Source organism: Symphodus melops (assembly GCF_947650265.1).
Source record: "Symphodus melops genome assembly, chromosome: 15".
NCBI classification, from domain to species: Eukaryota; Metazoa; Chordata; class Actinopteri; order Labriformes; family Labridae; genus Symphodus; species Symphodus melops.
The window spans coordinates 1,195,516-1,214,839 of NC_136705.1; the positions used below are offsets into that span (position 1 = coordinate 1,195,516).

At 45.7% G+C, this 19,324-nt stretch overlaps 2 protein-coding genes across 2 annotated transcripts; both read right to left on the reverse strand.

Moving 5' to 3' along the window:
* Nucleotides 1-946: 946 nt before the first annotated feature.
* stpg4 (sperm-tail PG-rich repeat containing 4) lies at nt 947-5,899 on the reverse strand. Its single transcript, XM_079363132.1, is given in 7 exon segments — nt 947-1,141; nt 1,388-1,492; nt 3,664-3,709; nt 3,935-3,999; nt 4,146-4,178; nt 4,180-4,389; nt 5,610-5,899. Coding segments are annotated over 7 exon segments (684 nt in total). The 5' UTR covers nt 5,727-5,899; the 3' UTR covers nt 947-1,033.
* A 1,850-nt stretch (nt 5,900-7,749) lies between these two features.
* Nucleotides 7,750-12,065, reverse strand: calm2a (calmodulin 2a (phosphorylase kinase, delta)). The gene is made up of 6 exons (XM_079363372.1): nt 11,969-12,065; nt 10,269-10,299; nt 8,957-9,100; nt 8,743-8,849; nt 8,506-8,641; nt 7,750-8,406 (listed from the first exon to the last, which is right to left on the reverse strand). The coding sequence occupies exons 1-6, from the start codon at nt 11,969-11,971 to the stop codon at nt 8,378-8,380; spliced, it is 450 nt and encodes a 149-aa protein (XP_079219498.1). The 5' UTR covers nt 11,972-12,065; the 3' UTR covers nt 7,750-8,377.
* Between the last annotated feature and the right edge of the window lie 7,259 nt (nt 12,066-19,324).

Below are 19,324 nucleotides of genomic sequence, written 5' to 3' on the forward strand. Positions count from 1 at the left end.
ACAAAAGAAGCAGAACAAATGTGCTATGTTTTTATTCATGTCGTGCACCATTATCATGTGAGCTGTTTCGCTGCTGCTCTCTGTGACCCGGCATCACTGCCCGTGTGTTTGTTTCGTCGACAGCGAGAGTACGTGGAGTAGGTAGCGATAAGAATAGCTGTTTTATTGTACGCGGCTGCCTCGGCTCTCTAATGCCGAATGTGTTATCTGAGGGTGCAGCATGCCACAGTAAGCTATGTGCATGTGACGCATGGCTGAGCAGAATTCCTCCTCCTGAGAGCATCGAAGGCCGGAGATAGGAGGGAGGCAGAGGGAGAGAGATGGAGGGGGGGGGGGGGGGGGGGAGCGGTACCAGGAACATGTCGTTAAGTGGAATGAAGCACTCCTCGTTGCAGATAAGATTATCGTGTTCCCCTCGCCGGCGTCGGTAAAACGATCTGAGAAAAACAAAGGTTGCTGATTATGTTGTTGATCCACTCCAGACACGTCGATAAACGGAGACCAAGTTATTGTTGTTATGATGCCACGATGTTCAACTTAATTATGTTTCTCGTAAGAATCAAACAATATCAATACACGTGTCGATACGAACGGCAACAACAACTGTGGGTTCGACTCCTGCGTCATGACCTGTAGGTGCAGGTCATCCTCCATCTTTTTTTTAAAAGTCGGTTACCTCTTGCACACTGTCTACATTGAACTAAAGACAGCGTCCCAAAATGTGCACATCTTGCAATGACAGTCAGAGACCTCCCTAAAGGGCCCCCATCTGACAGCACACACAAACAGAGGAAGAGGAGTAAGCGTGTAAGCAGACGCTGGCAGGTATAAAGGTGATGAACGCCGTTTGGAGGGCGTCCATATTGATTCTTGAAACACCACCGCTGAGTATCTGATTCTTCTACAATCTTAGTCAAAGAAAAGGAACGCCTGTTTCTCTTCCACATTTTTTCCTTTAATCGGATACAGCTCAGGTTACAGAGTTGTCAGGATGAGGAGCTGAAACAAGGCATTATGGGAAATGAAGTCCACACTACAGGTTACGAAAGAAGAGGCTGAACGATGGATCTGAGGTGGCGTCTTTGCTCAGACGGTCGCCCAACTTCCAGCTCGGCTCGTAGGCGCCCGGTCCAGGAGTGTTCTGTTCAAACACAGGAACAGCAGCAAGTACGACTTGTTTTATCGCGTGGCATGGCGGTCGTTCTGAAAACGTTATCGCCCGAAAATAGAAGCCTTTTAAAAATGAAAAACAATCATGTAACATTTATCTAAATATCAGTATTTAACATCTTTACTCCCACTGAAGCTTACAAGGTGATAAAACTGAAACCTGTTAGCATCTTTAGCGGAAATGCTAACCAAGCTAACGGTGAAGTTCTGAACTCACTGAGTGCACAAAGTGGAGCCGGGGTAATCTGGATCTGAAGCAGGACGTGACGCCTCTCGAGGGTCTGGACTTTGGATCATACTGACACGGAGCCGGACCCTCCTTCTGTGAGTGATTAGACATGTGTTTCATTAATCTCTCGACGCTGACTTGAAATTCACCCGTTATCAGAAGAAAACCTGCGTTGTTATTTCTAGATGAGCAAGTCGAGATCTTGAGAAGCAGCTGATACTTACAGGACTGTTGCTTCCACCGAGCGGAGAATCCATCATGACCTTTAACCACAGACTTATGAAGAGAAATATAAATGGACTCAGTCTGAGTGACGTCTGTTCCTGCAGGGGCTTCGTGGGCTCATCGGCAGCAGCCGCCATGTTGGAAATGCTGTCTCAGTCTAACGACAGGCTGACGTTAATGTTACTTTTTGAAACCATCATGTCGAAGCTTCTTAGCTCGCCAAACTCAAAATTTCAAAGCAGCCAGGTTACAAATTATTTCAAGTTTGAACCAGCTATTTTTGTGACTTCCAGTGCTCCTGGAGCCAGCATCAAGTGGACACTCGAGGAACTGCAGCTTGCCGTTTTCTTCGTCTGTCGGATTTCTTCTGTGCTGCAGATTTTAGGACCTTTTATTTTTGATTTGATTTCTTTATTTTGTTTTCCTAACCATGTGATCTGTATCAGGGGTTAAATACTTTCTCTCCTACTGCCTTTCACTTCTCCTTTCCTCTTACCCAATAACACACATACTGGTCACCACCAGCGGCGTGCCGTGCAGAAATAGCCTTGCCCCCCCACCCCCCCTCCACCCTCCTCATCCTCAGACATAAAAACTGTCCCTCTGTCCCTGAACGCAGCACCAGTCTTTTATTTTCAGTTGCTCTCTGATTCTGATGGAGACATGAAGGTTTCCTCTCTCAGCTCCTCAGAGACACTTTCTAGCATTACGTGCCATTTGATCCCCGTCGCCCGTTCACTCGATCCTCCGCCATCCCCTCGCCGATGCAGGTGTGTTTTATAGGAGCTGGGTGGTCAGTCCGTGAAACCCTCTCACACCTCCTGTTCTCCTGTCACTCACTGAAAACAACCTGAGACAGAGAGTTCAGCGCTCCCGTCCAATCCAAGGTGTTGAAATGTTTCACAGAATATCATAAAACTTTGACCTGCTGCAAGAGGAAACATCATCCTCTGGGGTGATGCTATCTAAAAAGCTTTAGTGACGATTGTATTCACTTTGAGTCTAAAAGGATCACCAGAGTCATCGTCAGTGCGCCGTGAATGTCTGCACAGAGTTTCACTGTAATCCGTCCAGCAGTTGTTGAGATATTTCCATGTGGACAGACGAGCTGGTGTGGCAGCAGGTGTTTGAACAGCGAGTCTTCATGCTGTATATTTAAAGGCTGAATCGTTTGTGTGCTGAGAGAGGAAGGCGTGTATTCATATGGAAATGTGCAGGATTATGACTTCAATTCGCCTGAATGTCAGGGGAGGATTTGTTCCTTCAGCGCAGCACGTGCAGACGATTAAAAAAAAAAAAAGCACAACATGTAAGTCTGGGATGCAGTGGCACCGGGGTCGGAGAAATTAGGACCAATCAGAAGGACTAAATGTCCCCAGGAATCCTCATATCACTGGAGGATTTTCTTTGTCTGAGTAGAAATCTGGTTTTATTTCTCTCGGAGCGTCTCGGAGGACGGAGCACGAGCTGCTGCTGTAAACCATTAAGTCTCCTCATTTATGATCTGCTAATGTCCCGTCAGGCCAGCTGTCCAAAACAAGCTGAGCTTCAGTTAACTTCGCTGCAGGATTTGTTGGCTGCTTAACCTTTGACAATAGACTTGTCTTGGAGTTGCTGTGACACACTAACAGCAGAAAACTGCTCGCAACTCTGCAGTAATAACACCCTCGGGATTTCTTCGCGCCTTTCCTTCTCTGTCAACACTCAGCAGCTGCCAGGGCGGCTCAAATATCCATCAGCTACCAGCACGGACACGGGGCGAAGGCTGCGACACTCTGCAACATGAACCACAGCTGCCTGCTCGGCCAGCGCGGGGCGATAACGGGCCCTCAGATGATACAATCAGACACCCAGTGGGATCAGTTTTCTCTGACCCTTGTGCTTGTCATAACTAGCTCCTGTACAGAGCATGCAGGAACACACCCGGGCACAGCTTGTAACCAAAACCCATTGAAAGTGCATTGTAATGAAGCCTTTTTGTGGGCAGTGGAAACACTGAATGGTCCTAATAACTATAGTCTTGGTGACTGGATACTTACAGGAGGAAAGCTGATCCGCTGCACAGTCGAGCGAAACATCACATGCCTGCACGAAGAGGAGAAAGAGAGAGAGGGGGGGGGGAGAGAGGGGGGTTGACCGTCAAAGAAAAGAGGATGAAGCTGAGCTTGATCAGAGAAGAGACAAAGAGAGAGGAGGATGCTGATTGCTGCTCCTCCATCTTTGAGCTGAGAGGAGATGAGGAGATGATTCACAGCTTGTCTGCTCGGCTGCGACGGAGAGTTAAAGAGAGGCTGTTTGTGGAGCTCCTACTTGCAGGGAGTCTTCTCCACTGGTTTCTCAGTCACGTTGTAGTCGCAGGGTGAAGTGTTTATCTGCTGGCACGCGGGATGAAGACAAAGACGAGTTTAAATATGAGTGTCAGCATATGTGCAAACATCGTTATCCAACAGGGAGTCTACTGACGCTACTGACAAAATAAGTCTGAGTCATAAAGTCAGAAGTGGTCGTGTCCGGACCCTACCTTGTCCCTGAGGCCCAGCGTAACCACGTCCGGCCCGCGGGCAGTTTTTGAAAGAGTACGACGCTGGCTTTCTCTGAACTTCCTGGATGGAGTCGATGTGGTCGTACGCTCCTGAGAGAGGCGGATCCTCCTTCGTTTGAGCTTTCCTCCCCACGCCTTTAAACCCGTACGTCTTCCTCACCGGGTTCAGCTCGGCTTCCTCGAGGAAATCCCGGATGTGATAGACACCCGGGTTGGGAGTGTCCTGGAAGAATTTGAGAGGGGTGACGTTTTAGCGACTTGTGGCACGGTGCTTGTTGGGAGTGAAACAGAGCTATCTGTTTAAAGAAACGACGTGTAACTTTTCCACGAGGTGTTTTCCTTTAAATCACAGTGATGACATGGAGAAATAGCCAATCAGTGGTGACCCTGACCGATCTCCCAGACCGAGTAAAAAATTGCTTTCGATTCCATGACGAGACCTTCAAAAAGTGGTCTTGAGACCCAAACTGAACTTGAGAACGTCAACACGACCACATGCTTCTGTTAGTTATCACACGTGTTCATACGAAGACCGTTAACTTGAGGCCTCTTCATCTTTGGCCAGGAGCCAAATCTGTCTGTCAAGCGTTCGCCTCTTGACTCAAAGTAGTCGACCGTCTCAGATGAATTCGAAGCTTTGCCTGCTGTTCACATATAAAGACGTATTGTTACGGCCACCTGGTCCATTGTCAGCTGTATATATATATATATATGTATATATATATATATACATATATATATATATATATATATATATATACATATATATATATACATCCATTCATAGAAAGAAGACAGCAGCTGCTGAACAACGGAGCGTGAGAGCCAGGATCACACTAAGATAACCTGATAATTAATTAGGTCTGTGCATTATTACCCAGCATGCACTGTGAGGCACTGAGGGGCTTGATTCGGTGTAGTGTGAGTGTTGAGGCTATTTCTGGCAGATTAGAAATAATGAGAGAGCTCTGTGTAAAAAAAACGTGGGGAAATCGTCTGAACACAAGTTCGTCGAGTCGTCTTTTAATTGTTCTGAAACGTGTGTGTGTTGTTCTTGAGTGTACACACACACACACACACACACACACACACACACACACTGAAGTCATCCTGCAGTGTGACACTACTCTCAGTGTTCCCAGCCACCAGCTCCCCCGGACACACCGCTCCACCTTGTCAACGGCCTGCGGATAAGAAGCACACACACACACACACACACACACACACACACACACACACACACACACACACACACACACACACGGCGGACTGTCACTGCTGTCATGAAATTGCTATGCCAACAATGTGTTGATGCATCTCCTCGTGTCTCGTCCTCATGAAGCACACACACACACACACACACCACACACACACACACACACACACACACACACACCACACACACACACACACACACACACACAGTTCTCTGAGGAGCCTTACCTTATCGGCCGTGTTGCCGCCCCTGGACATGTCAGTGCCTCCACAGATGGCTCTGTTTTTCCGGCTCTCTCCTTCACTATCTGCTTGGCTGGAGATCCGGTGACACCTGACCACCATTAAAACTGCGACTGTTACTATAGCAGCGACTCCACTATCGATCAATTTTTCAACGAGCCGGCCTGGTGGAGGGCTAAATTTAGACTCCCCGACCAGTTTGAATGAGACTGAGACACGATGGTGAGGCGGCGCAGAGGAACACCGTGTACATGGTGCCACGACTTACTTGATCCTCATCATTTGAAGGGCTGCTATTATCATTTGAAGGCACATATCATAGTTAGCTTGTAATGCTAATAAGAAGCCAGTACATCTGGAAGTGCAGACTCGCTGAGGTTTGAACTTTTTATGAAACCTTGTTGTCTTCTTGTAACATATTTAGGTTTGTGAATTAAGTGGATTAAAGTTTCTAACGTGCTCCAAAGTGGGGTTCCCTTTTCTCTGGGGGGGGGGGGGGGCGGGGGGGGTCTCCAGGAGGTCCAGAGTGATGGCATGGCCCCCCCTAGAGATCTGATAAACTGCGGCTATTTGTTCGTCTGCCTTAGCCAATCAGAATCAAGCAGCAACTCTGATATCGGTGACATCCATATGGTTAAAAATGAGCTGCCTACCTTCTCTTCAAATACAAACATGTAAAGACAAAAAGGAATTTTTATTTCTTCTTAAAACATTTATATTTAACCGAGTGTGACGTCTTTCTTTCTTGCAACACACACACACACACACACACACACACTATGTATGTTCATGTGCAAGCAAAACTAAGGCTCATCACCTGAAGTGAGAATCTCACTGTTGGAGCCAAAGAACAACTTTCAACCCGGTTGCTAGGCAACGAAAACACATGGTACGACTCGGCCAAGGACTCGTGTTTGCAGTGATTGTTCAGTGTCACATGATGACCTGGGATGAGGAAACAGCCGGCTCTCTACCTGCCTGCACATGGTCTGCTCTTATTCAGACGTGTTCTGGGTCATTAACAGCTTTTTTTTTAAAGTAACTGTGATTTCACTTCCCACTCAGAGTTTTTCCAGCCCTGGTGATAATTGGTTTTGTCGACATGTGAGCCACTTGTGTCATCGGTTCACACCTGAAACTGTTGCGGGTTGTGTTGTTCCCTTTCTGTTCCAGCAGCTTTAACTTGTTCCTGTGCAGACCGAGGAGATGAGCTGATTCTCCAGCTACAGACTGAACACAAGGTTCAAGGAAAACACCAGTGAAGCTACTTTGCATGGCAGACTGTGTGTGTGTGTGTGTGTGTGTGCGTGTGTGTGTGTGTGTGTTTGAAATGTAAGTGCACTTTCCCTGCGCTCTAAATGTGCATCCACAGGGAGCTCTGAACACCATGCATGACTGAGCAGGCCCAAAACAACCCTCACTACTCTACACAGTCACAACCCATCACAGCTTAGGGACGTTCACCCCTAACACACCGACAGGGGGCGGGGCTTCATTAAATCCACACAGGAGCCAAATCAGAGGTCCACAATAGAGCTTTATTTTAGTCATTCATCAAAATAACAAACTTAGTATCTCTGCAAGCTACTGTAACAAACTCAATCAGAAATTAACAAAAAAACAGAACAGGTACACCTCTATTTACACCATGTTTCTGATGTACGCTCAAATCACCTGCACCGCGTCAACGCCACAAGACATGAGGCAGCTTCTAAACGGCGCCATCAGCAGCAGACGCGTGGCCCGTGCAGTCAGCGGGGGGAGCTGGACAGAACAAGGCTGATTAAAGTCGAGGACCATCGTGTGCACGTTAAGATAGAAGCCTTTGATCCCACTCCGTGCTTTTTTTTTTTATTTATTTCAATGACAATACAGATTGGATCTGATCTGAACATTAAGAGGCATTGGCTGATGCTCCTCAGTGCTTTGGGGGAAAATAACAGGGGACACTTTATTTCAAATGGTAAACATTTCATTTGTATTCTAAGCAACAAGAAAGAAGAAAAAAAAATTCCTATCAAAAATGGAGCATCCTGTCCTCAATACAAAAATGGGAATTATTACAGGGCATACAAACTCAAGGATCCATCAGAACTGAGAAAACAAGACAATTTTCAAATCCGGGTAGATTGTAAATTTTATTGGAAAACAAAAATATACAACTTGGAATGGATTATTTGAGGCATGACCAGTGGTCATAAAAAAAAAAAAGAGAAAGAAAAAGAAAAGTAAAGTGAGTAAAACATTAAAAAGCATGATAAGATTAGTCGTTTTCTGGTATAGAACAGCAGATACAAAAAGAGTTTGTACGAGTACCTAGGAGATACACCCGTGTCATTTTTTTGCAGTAGTGCAATGCTGAGAGATTTCCATATATACTTTGTCCGTAGTCCATGCAGAGTTTAAACTCCTCTACATTGTTTCCATGCCAACAGTGTTGCCAAGTGACAACCAGCTGACAGGTTTCCAATGTCGCCATGCGTGGAGGGGCCCCGAGCACACAAGACGGGAAGATTCGAAGTTCTCCGGCTCCCAGGGGCCTCCGCAGGCTTCTGGTTGTATGACCGTTCTGTCACTCCAAAACACCATGACAGCAAAAGAAAGGGACATGGGGACAAGAGCCTATGCAGTTTACATGCAGTTCCTTTGGACAGCAGAGGGGGGCGGGACGAAGGGGGCTATTAAGATTTTACAGATAAATTACACAAAGAAAAAAAGGCAAATTATTTATATACGAAATCTGTACAAGGCCTTCACTTCGCCGTCATCATTTGTACGAATTCTGCAGGGAAGAGTGGAGAAAAGAAGGAGGATGATTTAGCGTCTGATGAACGAGGCGGAGGGATTCAAATAAAAATCAGAAAAAGAGAAAAGTACAAACCTTCATAGTTGACCTGTCCGTCTCCATCGATGTCTGCTTCTCTGATCATCTCGTCCACCTCCTCGTCAGTCAACTTCTCCCCGAGGTTTGTCATCACGTGGCGCAGCTCAGCAGCACTGATGTATCCGTTACCATCCTGAACATCACAGCAGTCAGTTAGTAGCTGCAGGTTTTGCGTGTGTGCGTGAGTCTGTGTGTGTGTGCGCGTGTGTGTGTGTGCATGCAGACAGAGCGTACCTTGTCAAAGACACGGAATGCTTCTCTGATCTCCTCCTCGCTGTCTGTGTCCTTCATCTTACGAGCCATCATGGTCAGAAACTCTGGGAAGTCTATCGTTCCATTACCTGGAGACAGCAGACGGACAACGAGGGATTACCATCCAGTGCATCCACAGTGTGTGTGTGTGTGTGTGTGTGTGTGTGTGTGTGTGTCTGCCAGACTGAGCACTCACCATCAGCGTCCACTTCATTGATCATGTCCTGCAGTTCGGCCTCTGTGGGGTTCTGGCCCAAAGAGCGCATGACTGTGCCCAGCTCTTTGGTGGTGATGGTGCCGTCTCCATCTTTGTCGAAGAGCGAGAACGCCTCCTTGAACTCTGCAGAAAGAGGGGGAGGGGCTTCTTTAGGAGGGGGCTGACGTGTCACAAACTTAAGCAAGTGAACACTGGCAGAACAGTATGACGATGGCTTTATAACAAACTCTGCAGAAGCCAAAATCTCCATTAAAACCTCACGTCAGTACCATCAGCCCCCCCATACATAACTCACATCTATAGACTTCATAAGCCCTGAATTAGCTCATGACATTTAAGGGATTACATCACTCGTGTTTCAGGTATAAACTGGCTCCAGCAGGCTGACCCAACACTCGTGTTTTCACTTCCAACTGGAGTCATTTATGGCTAAACAAGGACAGCGAGCATGAGCAGCCAGAACGACAGCGCCGTGAGGGACGACACGCTCATCAAGTGTGATGAGGCCAATGGGCAATGAGGAGTGGCGTGCATCAGATTGTCTGCATCATTAAAAAACAAACCTGCCCCATCAGGGTCAAACACACGGGGCAACACCCTCTTTGTAAAGCGGGGTGGGGGTGGGGGATGCTGTCACTTACTGTACTTCAAATGTGTGTTACCTGCCCCAAGTCAACATGTTCACATACAGTCCCGTTTAAAAGAAAACTACACACCAGTAGAACGTCTTAAAAGTTTACGCTGTAAAAGCTGATTCCATGTAATGTAGTAAAACTTCACTCAGCATATTGTGAAAGCCGAGAGCTGAAGCTAACCACTACAACTGGACCTCATTTTAGACAGCGTGTACATTACAGAACGCAGCCGTCAGCATACACGGGCCATAGAGAGACACTCCTGCATTCTTCACATGACAACATGAACATCTCAGATACCAGTGCACTAAGCACGACTTTAACTGCAATTGTTCTTGAAAAATGTAATCTTATAAGAACACACCCAGGGCAAAGGACGCTTCATGCATGCTAAGGTGAGCGCCGTCAGGACACTCGGCCTTCCCAGATTACATCATTTATTACACGGCAAACGAGGAAATGCAAAGTCTTTCATGAGGGAGATCTTCTGCACTGCAGAGTCAGCCTGCAACAGCCGTTTCATTCATTCCTGTTTTATGACCAGTAGACCGCCCTGAGGAATGCCTTAAAAGGCAAAAGTGTAAATCCACTGCAAGGATCCATAACGCATACGGCTCTGCGAGACACAAGGAAGGAAGGGAGGCGAGAGGTCTTACCGGCAATTTGCTCCTCTGTAAGTTGATCAGCCTGAAAAAGAAAAAAAAGGAGCAGTTAATATCAAATAGTCAGAATTCGCTCTTTTCTCTTCACAAGCGTTCAGAATGATGTTGGGCCTCAGTGCCAGAGTCGTCCATTTTATAAAAAAAATTATGCAAACATATCTTTACACTTTAGTGGTGAGACTCGTGGCCTTTTAAGTGATCAAATCATGTTGAGAAACGCCTCTTTCCGAGCCTTTACAGGTCGTCTTTTAGTACATTCTCCACTGTGTCAGCCATGATTGGTACACGTTCAAAAAAAACGTTTAAATGTTGTATTAGGATTAAACTCAGCATTACAATAACCATAAAACTGTTTACATTATGTCTGGTATTACACCTTTTGAATAAAAACATTGCACTGGTAGATTGGAAGTATCCAGAGTACATTGACCATTAATAAGTGGGTTATAAGTATTTAACTTATCTTACCAAGGCAGAGATGCAAAGACAAACATTCCTGAATTAAAATCAATAATATATCAGCTCCATTGAAAAACTACATGTAATGCTTGGCCCTAATTCTAACACCAAACCAAATGTTCCTGTACCATGTAAAGTGTTTCATCCAGATGTTTTACTGTACAACCATTCGTCTACTTTGCATTTATCAGACATAAATTACATCTTAAGACTCATTTTATTATTAATTGATTTATGTAAAAAAAAATATAACCAGCCTCTTTGCATGCAATCATGTTGAGCACGTCTGCATCGTTTGTGCATTCAAATATTTTCAATAAAGTTTGGAGGAGAAAAAGAGGACGCCAACTGGGCCATACTCAGTAGAAGTGGCAAATGTTAAGTCCATTTGTTAACAACTCCCTTAAATCTGTCATTAGGACAACACATATACTATTTTTTAATGTTATCGAGTCCATTTTTCATTCATATAAGATTTTATTTCAAAAAAATCATCCTTTACTTTTTATTAGCCGATTTAAAACACTTAAAAACTCCCTCACCCTGACAGATGAGAAGGATAAAGGTTTGATGAACACCCGGAAGTTCACTGTATTTTGCGTTTATAATTCATACTTTTTAACAGTTTTCAAAAACGATAAATTTGACATGTTCCAATTTATCATCTTCTTTCTGCATGTGTAAACGTTGTATTTTACATTTGTTTGAGCAGCTGTTGACTGTTCAACGACGTATAAACGGGGCTTTGTTAAGTAAAGTTTAGGGGAGGGGGGGCGTACAATTTGGCGGTAAGCGTTAGCTTGGAAGAGCTAACGTTAGCTGGTCACCGGTTTCGATGGGTAGCAAAACTCGACGCAACACCGGCTCTGTCAAAAGTCCCATTAACAAAACGAGAACCTTCATACAGAATCCACATCTCATCAGAGCCAACAGCCAACGGTAACATGAAGATGAAATCACCCCGTTTCAGTCGGTTTTGTAAAAGCTTCATCTCCACGCAGGTAGCGCTTCTGTATTCACCCACACCAACGCAGGTTGAGCCGACATTAGCTCGGTCGAACAAGCTAGCATCTCCTAGCAACAAGAACACTGTCACCACGGAGACCCTGCGGTACTTAACGTTGGAGCGCGCGGACTCACACCCGGATGAGCCTTCGTTTTCTTGCTTTATTATTAATAAAACAGCACGGTCAACTAATCCTAGACTTAAAAAGAAAAGTGAGTGTGTTCCTTACCATTTGGATGAAGATGTGGAGGCTGGGTAACGGCAAAATCCGTGTCAAATAAAAGCCAAAGCGACGCCTCAGTCCACTAACGCTCAATGAACACACTGACTCAGTCCACTAACGCTCAATGAACACACTGACAGAGAGGCAGCCGGACTCGCCTTTAACGGCTGCCCTAAACTCCGCCTCTTTACCGTATCACTCCGCCAGCTTCTCGTTTCCTCGCTAACTGAATTTATATTTAAAACGTTTTTGGTAAGACACACATCAGCAAAAATAATCAATTAACAGCTGATGTAGCCATGCTCGGCTACTAGGAAGGCATGACCTTTAATATTAAAGATGATATTCCGTTTCGCCGTCGGACTACACAACTGCGGATGAATACTTTCTGCTACTCTGTGATGAGGCACAAGACGTAGCTGAAAGAAATCGCGCGCTCTGATTGGTGTGTTTGTACCTGCAATGCGTCACTCCCATGGTCTGCGCTGCCGCTGCATCTTCTCCATAGACATCCCAGTCAGAGCCACAGGCACAGCAGACAAGCTTGTTGCATAGTGTGTGTGTGTGTGTGTGTGTGTGTGTGTGTGTGTGTGTGTGTGTGTGTGTGTGTATATATACATTTATACAGGCATTATCTGAAGGGGTAGTTTTGATGAGTAATTCTCTATCAGGAGCAGAATTAGCTTCCTATAACTGGGGGTATTACTGACTCAGTTGTGCTCACAGGATCTTGAGTGTTTCCTGTTGCTGCAGTTTGTTTCTGATGCTATTATACATCACATGCATGCTGTGTTATTATTTCTTTTTGTTAAAATGTGACCACAGTTTGGGATATAGAGTTCAGTGTGACTCTTGAGTGAAGTTCCTCCTTCTCTACTCTGCAAGACATCATCACTTTTTGTGCACAATGAGATGCAGTGTCAGGGGCTGAAGTGTTTGTGTGCAACAGTTTGTAATACATGTGTGATATGTGACGGGGCCTGAAGCAGGCGTTGCCTTCAGCTCGCTGTGGATTCACAGGTCTAATTGTGCTGCTGCTGCTGCTGTAGATGGGAGTATCTGATAGCCTTATTGCTTATGCCTGACTGCCCCCCCCTGTCTCCCAGTGACCACCTGTCTCTGTCCTGCTCCCATGAGAGATGCAGAGGAGGAGGACGCTGGACAGGGATGTGCAAAGAGAAGGATTTGAATAACCACTCAGAGAGAATGTACCAGAATCTCCATGTCCCGTAACAGCCCCCCCATTTCCACTGCCTCTCTTCTTATTATTAGCCGCGGATGTCACATTATAAGTGGAGAGCGAGGATTGTGCAAAGCTCAATATTTCACATGTAAGATGTAAGAAACGAGGATCCAAAGTGGTTCCCACTTCCATCTGCACCGTTTGCAGAGGTGATGCTGCCTGGGCCATGTGATCTGCTGAGCTGCTTTAGAATGAGCCAGGCTTTTTCTCAACCATACCTAATCTGGAGCACACTGGATTCTTTTCATTTAAAGCTGTTTTTCAGCTTCAGGGGTTTTTGTCACCGTGCAGATTATGTAATGCCAAAGGTGACGGCACAAAGGCCTGTCACAAGAAGCAGATAAGCTGCAGCATGTGTGAGCGTCTGCATGCCGTGGAGGTGTATTATGTACTTTTTCACCTTTTGCCTTTCTGAAAGTACTTGGCAAACACATCAGTAACACAGAAATGCACTTCTTGTTGTGTTAGCACAATCAGTATGAAGCATCCAAAGAAATTAGGTACATTTTCTACACTGTACTTTAATACAGTTTGGAGCGACTTGAACTTCAAATCATTGTTTCCATTTTTTTGATTTCTGGAATTTTCTACTTTCCCTGCACGGTGAATCACGGGGAAATATTGTGCCTTTATACTCCTTTACATTTATTCAACAACTTTTTGGATCCTTTTCAGATTCAGTTAAACGATAGGAAACACCAACTCTGGCGCTTTGTGCTGGATAAAGACAAATCTTTGTTTAATCCCTTTGTGAATTCAACAAGCAACACAGGTGTATAAATAATTGCTTCACCTTTATCAGCTTTGACTCTCGAGCCACGTTGATGGTTATGATGCAGTAGATGCTTGCACTGTGCCATTCCTACGTTTACTGAAGTTAAATATTTGTGTGCTTCTTCCACCTCTGCTGGTAAATGGCTCCAATAAAAATCTGTTGTCTGGAGACAATGGCTTTCTTTTGGGTGATAAATATTTCAAAATCACAATGGCTTCCTTCTTTGTCTGCGTCCGAATCAGCACTTTTGTTGATGACCTGATGACTCGCACCTCGGTGATCTACGGGTCTCTGAGGACCCGCTCCAGGTCAGAGGTGGGTTCAGGTTGTGAAGTTAATATGGACGGGGAATATTGGAGCCCTCGAGACATGACTTAATGGTCCATAAAACCTGAAACCAATCTGTGTGATGAAAGCCAACACGGAGCCCAGTACAGTATGTGTTACACTGTTGATTTTCCATTATGGATGTTGGGTGTTTTATTTTGTACTCTGATTAATCTAAGCTGCAACCACAGCAACTTTGTTCCTCCGGCTCTTCTTATCAGCTCTGTGAATGTGTCACCGCCTCGCATGACGACTGTTATCGGACTCAGCCCAACCCGGAACAATTCTATAAAATGGCAGCTTTCTTTTCTCCAGCACAGGGGTCAAAGGTCTCCTTAGCTGAGCGGAGGCCGGGCGGGAGTCGCCCCTCCATCTTCATTAACGGCCTGTAACATCACTCCAGCTGATAGCAGTTAGCATTGTCCCCTGTGCAGAGAAACCAACCATGAGGGTCGGTCTAATTCCTCGCACTGGGGGGGGCATGTTGGCGTTCATCATGTGAGATCCAGTGTGTGTGTGCGTGTGTGTGTGTGTGTGTTTGCTCTGTGATAAAGCGGCTCTAAATTTAAAGAGAAGAAGGCTCATTCGTAGGGATGAAGTGCTGGTGACAAATATGAGAAGATGTTTACCTGTGTAACAGAAAGACTCCGACGCCATCACTAATGAATGAGGCTTTGTAATGCACCTGCTGGTTTCATGCCAAGCGGCAGATCACCTTTCATGGGAGTGAATGGCAGTTGTTTTGTGCGTCATGGATGTCGAGCTACTATTGATGAAAAGACCTTCACATTGTGTGTTTGCACATATAGAGCTGCTTCGACATACGCACACGAAATCTATACGTGAGATGAACCTCTTCTGTTCGCATGCAGCGATGGTCAATACCGCAGGGTGGAACAATTATTTTTTATGACCTGCATGAAGCATCTGACCATCCTCAGAAGACCTCCTCGTTGTTTCCCAGCATGCACTGGCCAAAGGTTGTGTCCCAGTCATATTTAGGATCGGCCAAGCCAACGCTGAATGGTTTTACAGCCGTGCTAAAAGGGCATTAGCAGGTTAAGGTCCAACAGAAGGCTAGCCGCTCAGGAGCCAATCCCATCACTGTCTGGCCTACCTGTTACTGAGAAATGACATGTTTCCCAAAATTACATCATGAGGGAGAAATGATTAATGGCCTCAAATCGGATAAGAGGATTTGGTGGGGCCTGCCTCTTTCAATCATGTTGTAATGAAATGGATATAGTGTTTAGCATGCACTTAGTTTTCTGTGCCGCCACCGTGTTTCTGTTTGTATCATCGAGCGAATCAAACCCGAAACCTGCACGTTTTTTGTTTCTTTTTATTATTTGATTTGGATGAAAAACACCGACTGGCTGTCAGGAAGAAAGCGTGCTGCTGATCTCCACTCTCTCTTTCCCTCCCTGGCTTGTCTCCAGGATGTCTGCTGCAGTCAGTGTGGAGCTGTAGCTCAAACACTGCAGACTTCAGCAGCCACTCGGAACCTTCCAGAAGCGTGGCACTTTGTTTTTAACAGGTGGAAGGACCTCTACCTGCTTTGGATTTCTTTTCTCTTCTCTCCTGAAGTTTCCCCTTCAGAAAGTGTGTGTGTGTGTGTGCGTGTGTGTGTGTGTGTGTGTGTGGCGTCGGGCTATAATCTCAGTTTACCCTCCATCAATCGAGTGGAAAGTGAAACCGGTGGAAGGAGAAGCACTGCAGAGGTTATGCAGGGGTAGATGTGTGACCACAATGAGGAAGTGACAGTGTGTGAGCGGCGGCCCGTCCTTGACCCCGGCCGAGCTTGGACCGGTTCTGTCTCTGCAGGGCCACCCGCCTCGCGCCATGCCCCCCCAGATGATCTCATTCTGCAGGCTGAGGCCACGTCCAGATGAACGCTGCAGAGCAGGTGTCTGCTCCTGTGTGTGTGTGTGTGTGTGTGTGCAGGGCAGTGAGAGTGCTTGTTTCTGCTGAAGCCACACTCATAAACAAAGTAGACGATGATGCCTCATGTGGGAGACTCAGCAGCGGTGACATCTGGTGGAAGGAGGAGAAACTGCAGGGAGCAGAATAATAACTCCACCCCTTAAATATCCTAAGATTGTTTCTTATTTTAGTTCTTTCATTTGATGCTGCTTCATACTTTTTTTCATACAACTTTTATGCAGAGTGAAAGAGGAATAAATTATGTATGATGGAGACATAATTGTTGCTTTTAAATGAAATAATGCAACAGCAAAAATAAAAAATCCTTTCTTTAGTGTGAAATACATGATTTATGAACATGGAGTATTTGTTTAGTTCAGGGTTTAAGAACGGCCTCCTCAGCTGGAGATCATTACTCCTCTGTATTCATGCATTCATCGGACTTTTTACTTTGTGACAGACGCCGTGAATAAGAAGGACTTCAACTTTCTCCTCGTTGTTTATGACTAAAGAACGGGCGACGTTTAGCATAAATGTTCAAAGACAGAAAATCAGAGGTTTATTTGGTGAGAAGGGATTTTTCTGAGATCAAACTGAAGAGTCTGAGCGACAATAAGAAGGACAACCTGTCTGCTGTGATGATATCTGACAGTGACGGAGCACATGGCTGAGGAGGAGTGATAGGGTGAAAAGTCCCTGAGACGTTGTCCAATCAGAATGCTGCGTCTGAACCACACATGCCTGTTTTAAAATCCCTTTTATCTCCAAACAAAACCTTCAAAAAGATTTTACAACGTAAATAAAATGATCGTCAAAACTGAAACTGAAGAAAAAGATCAAATTCCTTTTGCCAATTTTTTCACTAAAAACTAAAAACGTGTAAACTTTCTTGAATCATGAAACCATTTGTGTTGGACGACCAGAATTCATTTTCTCACTTGCTTCTCCGGGCTCGTGTCCAGCACAAAGACTCTTTCTGGTATTTTCAGCCTGAAGCTTTTGTTCTTCTGGCCTCTGCTATCATCAGCGTCTGCCTCGACGGAGAAGCTTATTTGACTTTAATTAACTTCATAAACGGATCAAATCTGCTCTGATAGTCAGTTTGAAACAAGAGAACAAGGCAGCGACGGACGTGAATGTGACCCACCACGTGAAGAAGAAGCTCATTTAATCATGTGTGAGTCCCTGATCATGAAGCATGATCAGTTTCTCCAGTGAGAAGTTTAATCTTTGACACTTTCAAACGTGCCGTCAAAGGAAAAGAACAAAACACCAACGTCCTGCTGTCGTCTTTCAAGCACCAGCAAAGCTAAATCTATCCATCCATTCTCTTCTGCTTATCTGAAGACAGGTCGCAGTGGCAGGAAGTCCACCTAGACTTCCTTCTCCACAGAAACATTTTCCAGCTCCTCCAGGGGGATCCCGAGGCGTTCCCCAGTCCAAACAGGATATATAATCCCTCCAGAAACTCTCCCCCCAACGCCAACAAGACCTCCAAAGGGAGGCGTCTCTAAAATAGTTTATTTTGGTTTTTCCCTTTGCTGCCGTTGTGGCTCTCTCCCTGTGTGTTCAGAGGATGGGCGTGGCTTCCTGGAGCGCACAAACACACCTGCAACACACATGGTTGACCTGTTCTCCATGCTGCCAGATTTTTTTCTCTTTTTGGATTTTTCATTCGACTTGTTTGCTTTTGTGTTTTTTCTCTCCTTCCACCTCCGAGCTCGCCTTGGCCACCCCCCCCCCCTCCCCCCCAGCCCACAGTATATTCAGCACTTCCTGTGAGACATCTTTACCCTGTCTCTGGGTTTTGCTTCTGAGTCGAGTTAAGACAACTGATGAGGGAATTGAAACAACAGAACTTTTATTGGTTTGTTTTGAGCGTTTCAAACATCAGCAGCTCTCTGTAAGTTCACACGTCGTCCAGTTTGATTCACTTCACGCTCCGCTAACACAGAAGGTGAAGCACCAGCTGAGATGGTTAAAACGCAGGCTGAAGCTACAACTCGACGTCATCTGCAAAATGTGGTTGTCATGGCGATGGTTAAGAAGGCGGGATGTGTTAGAGGATACGGAGGAGCAGAGGGTTTTAGTTTGGTGTCAGCAGTGTGTTCGCGGTCAGAGTTTTCATCCCTCAGAAATGCTGAGTCAGGCTAACTTTGAGTCAAGCTAACGACAGGCTGAGAGCTGAGGCGGGTTTTAAGCCTCCTGACAAACCGTTACACGGCGCCCACCTGTCAATCAGCTCAGCTACACGCCTTATTGTGGATAACTCTGATCCTTCATCCAATCAAAACTGCTGAGTCATCAAAACATTCCCCCCGTACAGTGTGTGTGGATGGAGACATGAGCTAATCACACCTATTTGGTTTTTTGAAGCAGGCTGTAAACATGTTCATGTCTGCTGTAAAAACAGGCTGTTTGAATGGGTGTGTATGTGACTTCCTGTGCTGCTGCAGCCAGCCTCTAGTGGACACTCCAGGTACTGCAGCCAGCCTCTAGTGGACACTCCAGGTACTGCAGCCAGCCTCTAGTGGACACTCCAGGTACTGCACCGGAGGTTCCCGCTTGTTTTAGAAACAATAAGACACTGTGACAAACGCTGCATGAAATGCTGCTCACTGATTGGCCATTTCTGCTGCAACATTTAGGTTAGTTTTGACGTCACGCTCTGCTAGTTAAGACAAACCGTCTCCGTGGTAACGAAACGATGATCCAACAAACCAACAAGTGAACACGTCGGGTTTAGAGTGACCTTAAGACAGAGGTCACACAGAGAAGCAGGATACTGATGGATTCACCTGTGACACAATCTCTTCGAGGTAAACAGTAGGATTAGTGTAACGTTTTGTTGATGCTGCATGATGCTGTAATTTCCGGACCAGAACCAGAACTCAGAGGAGGAGAAGGCGAGCGGAGGGCAGGAGACTGACGCCATGTAGGTACTCGGTCTAATGCTAATGTTGCGATCAGAGCGGCTGCTGGCCTCAGATCAGCTGGAAGCAGAACGCCACTGCAGAGGTCTACTTTTCATCAGCGCTCGAGTTCTGCTGGCTCAGACTCCGGCTGTAAAGTGTCGTCCCGGCAGAAAGACTTC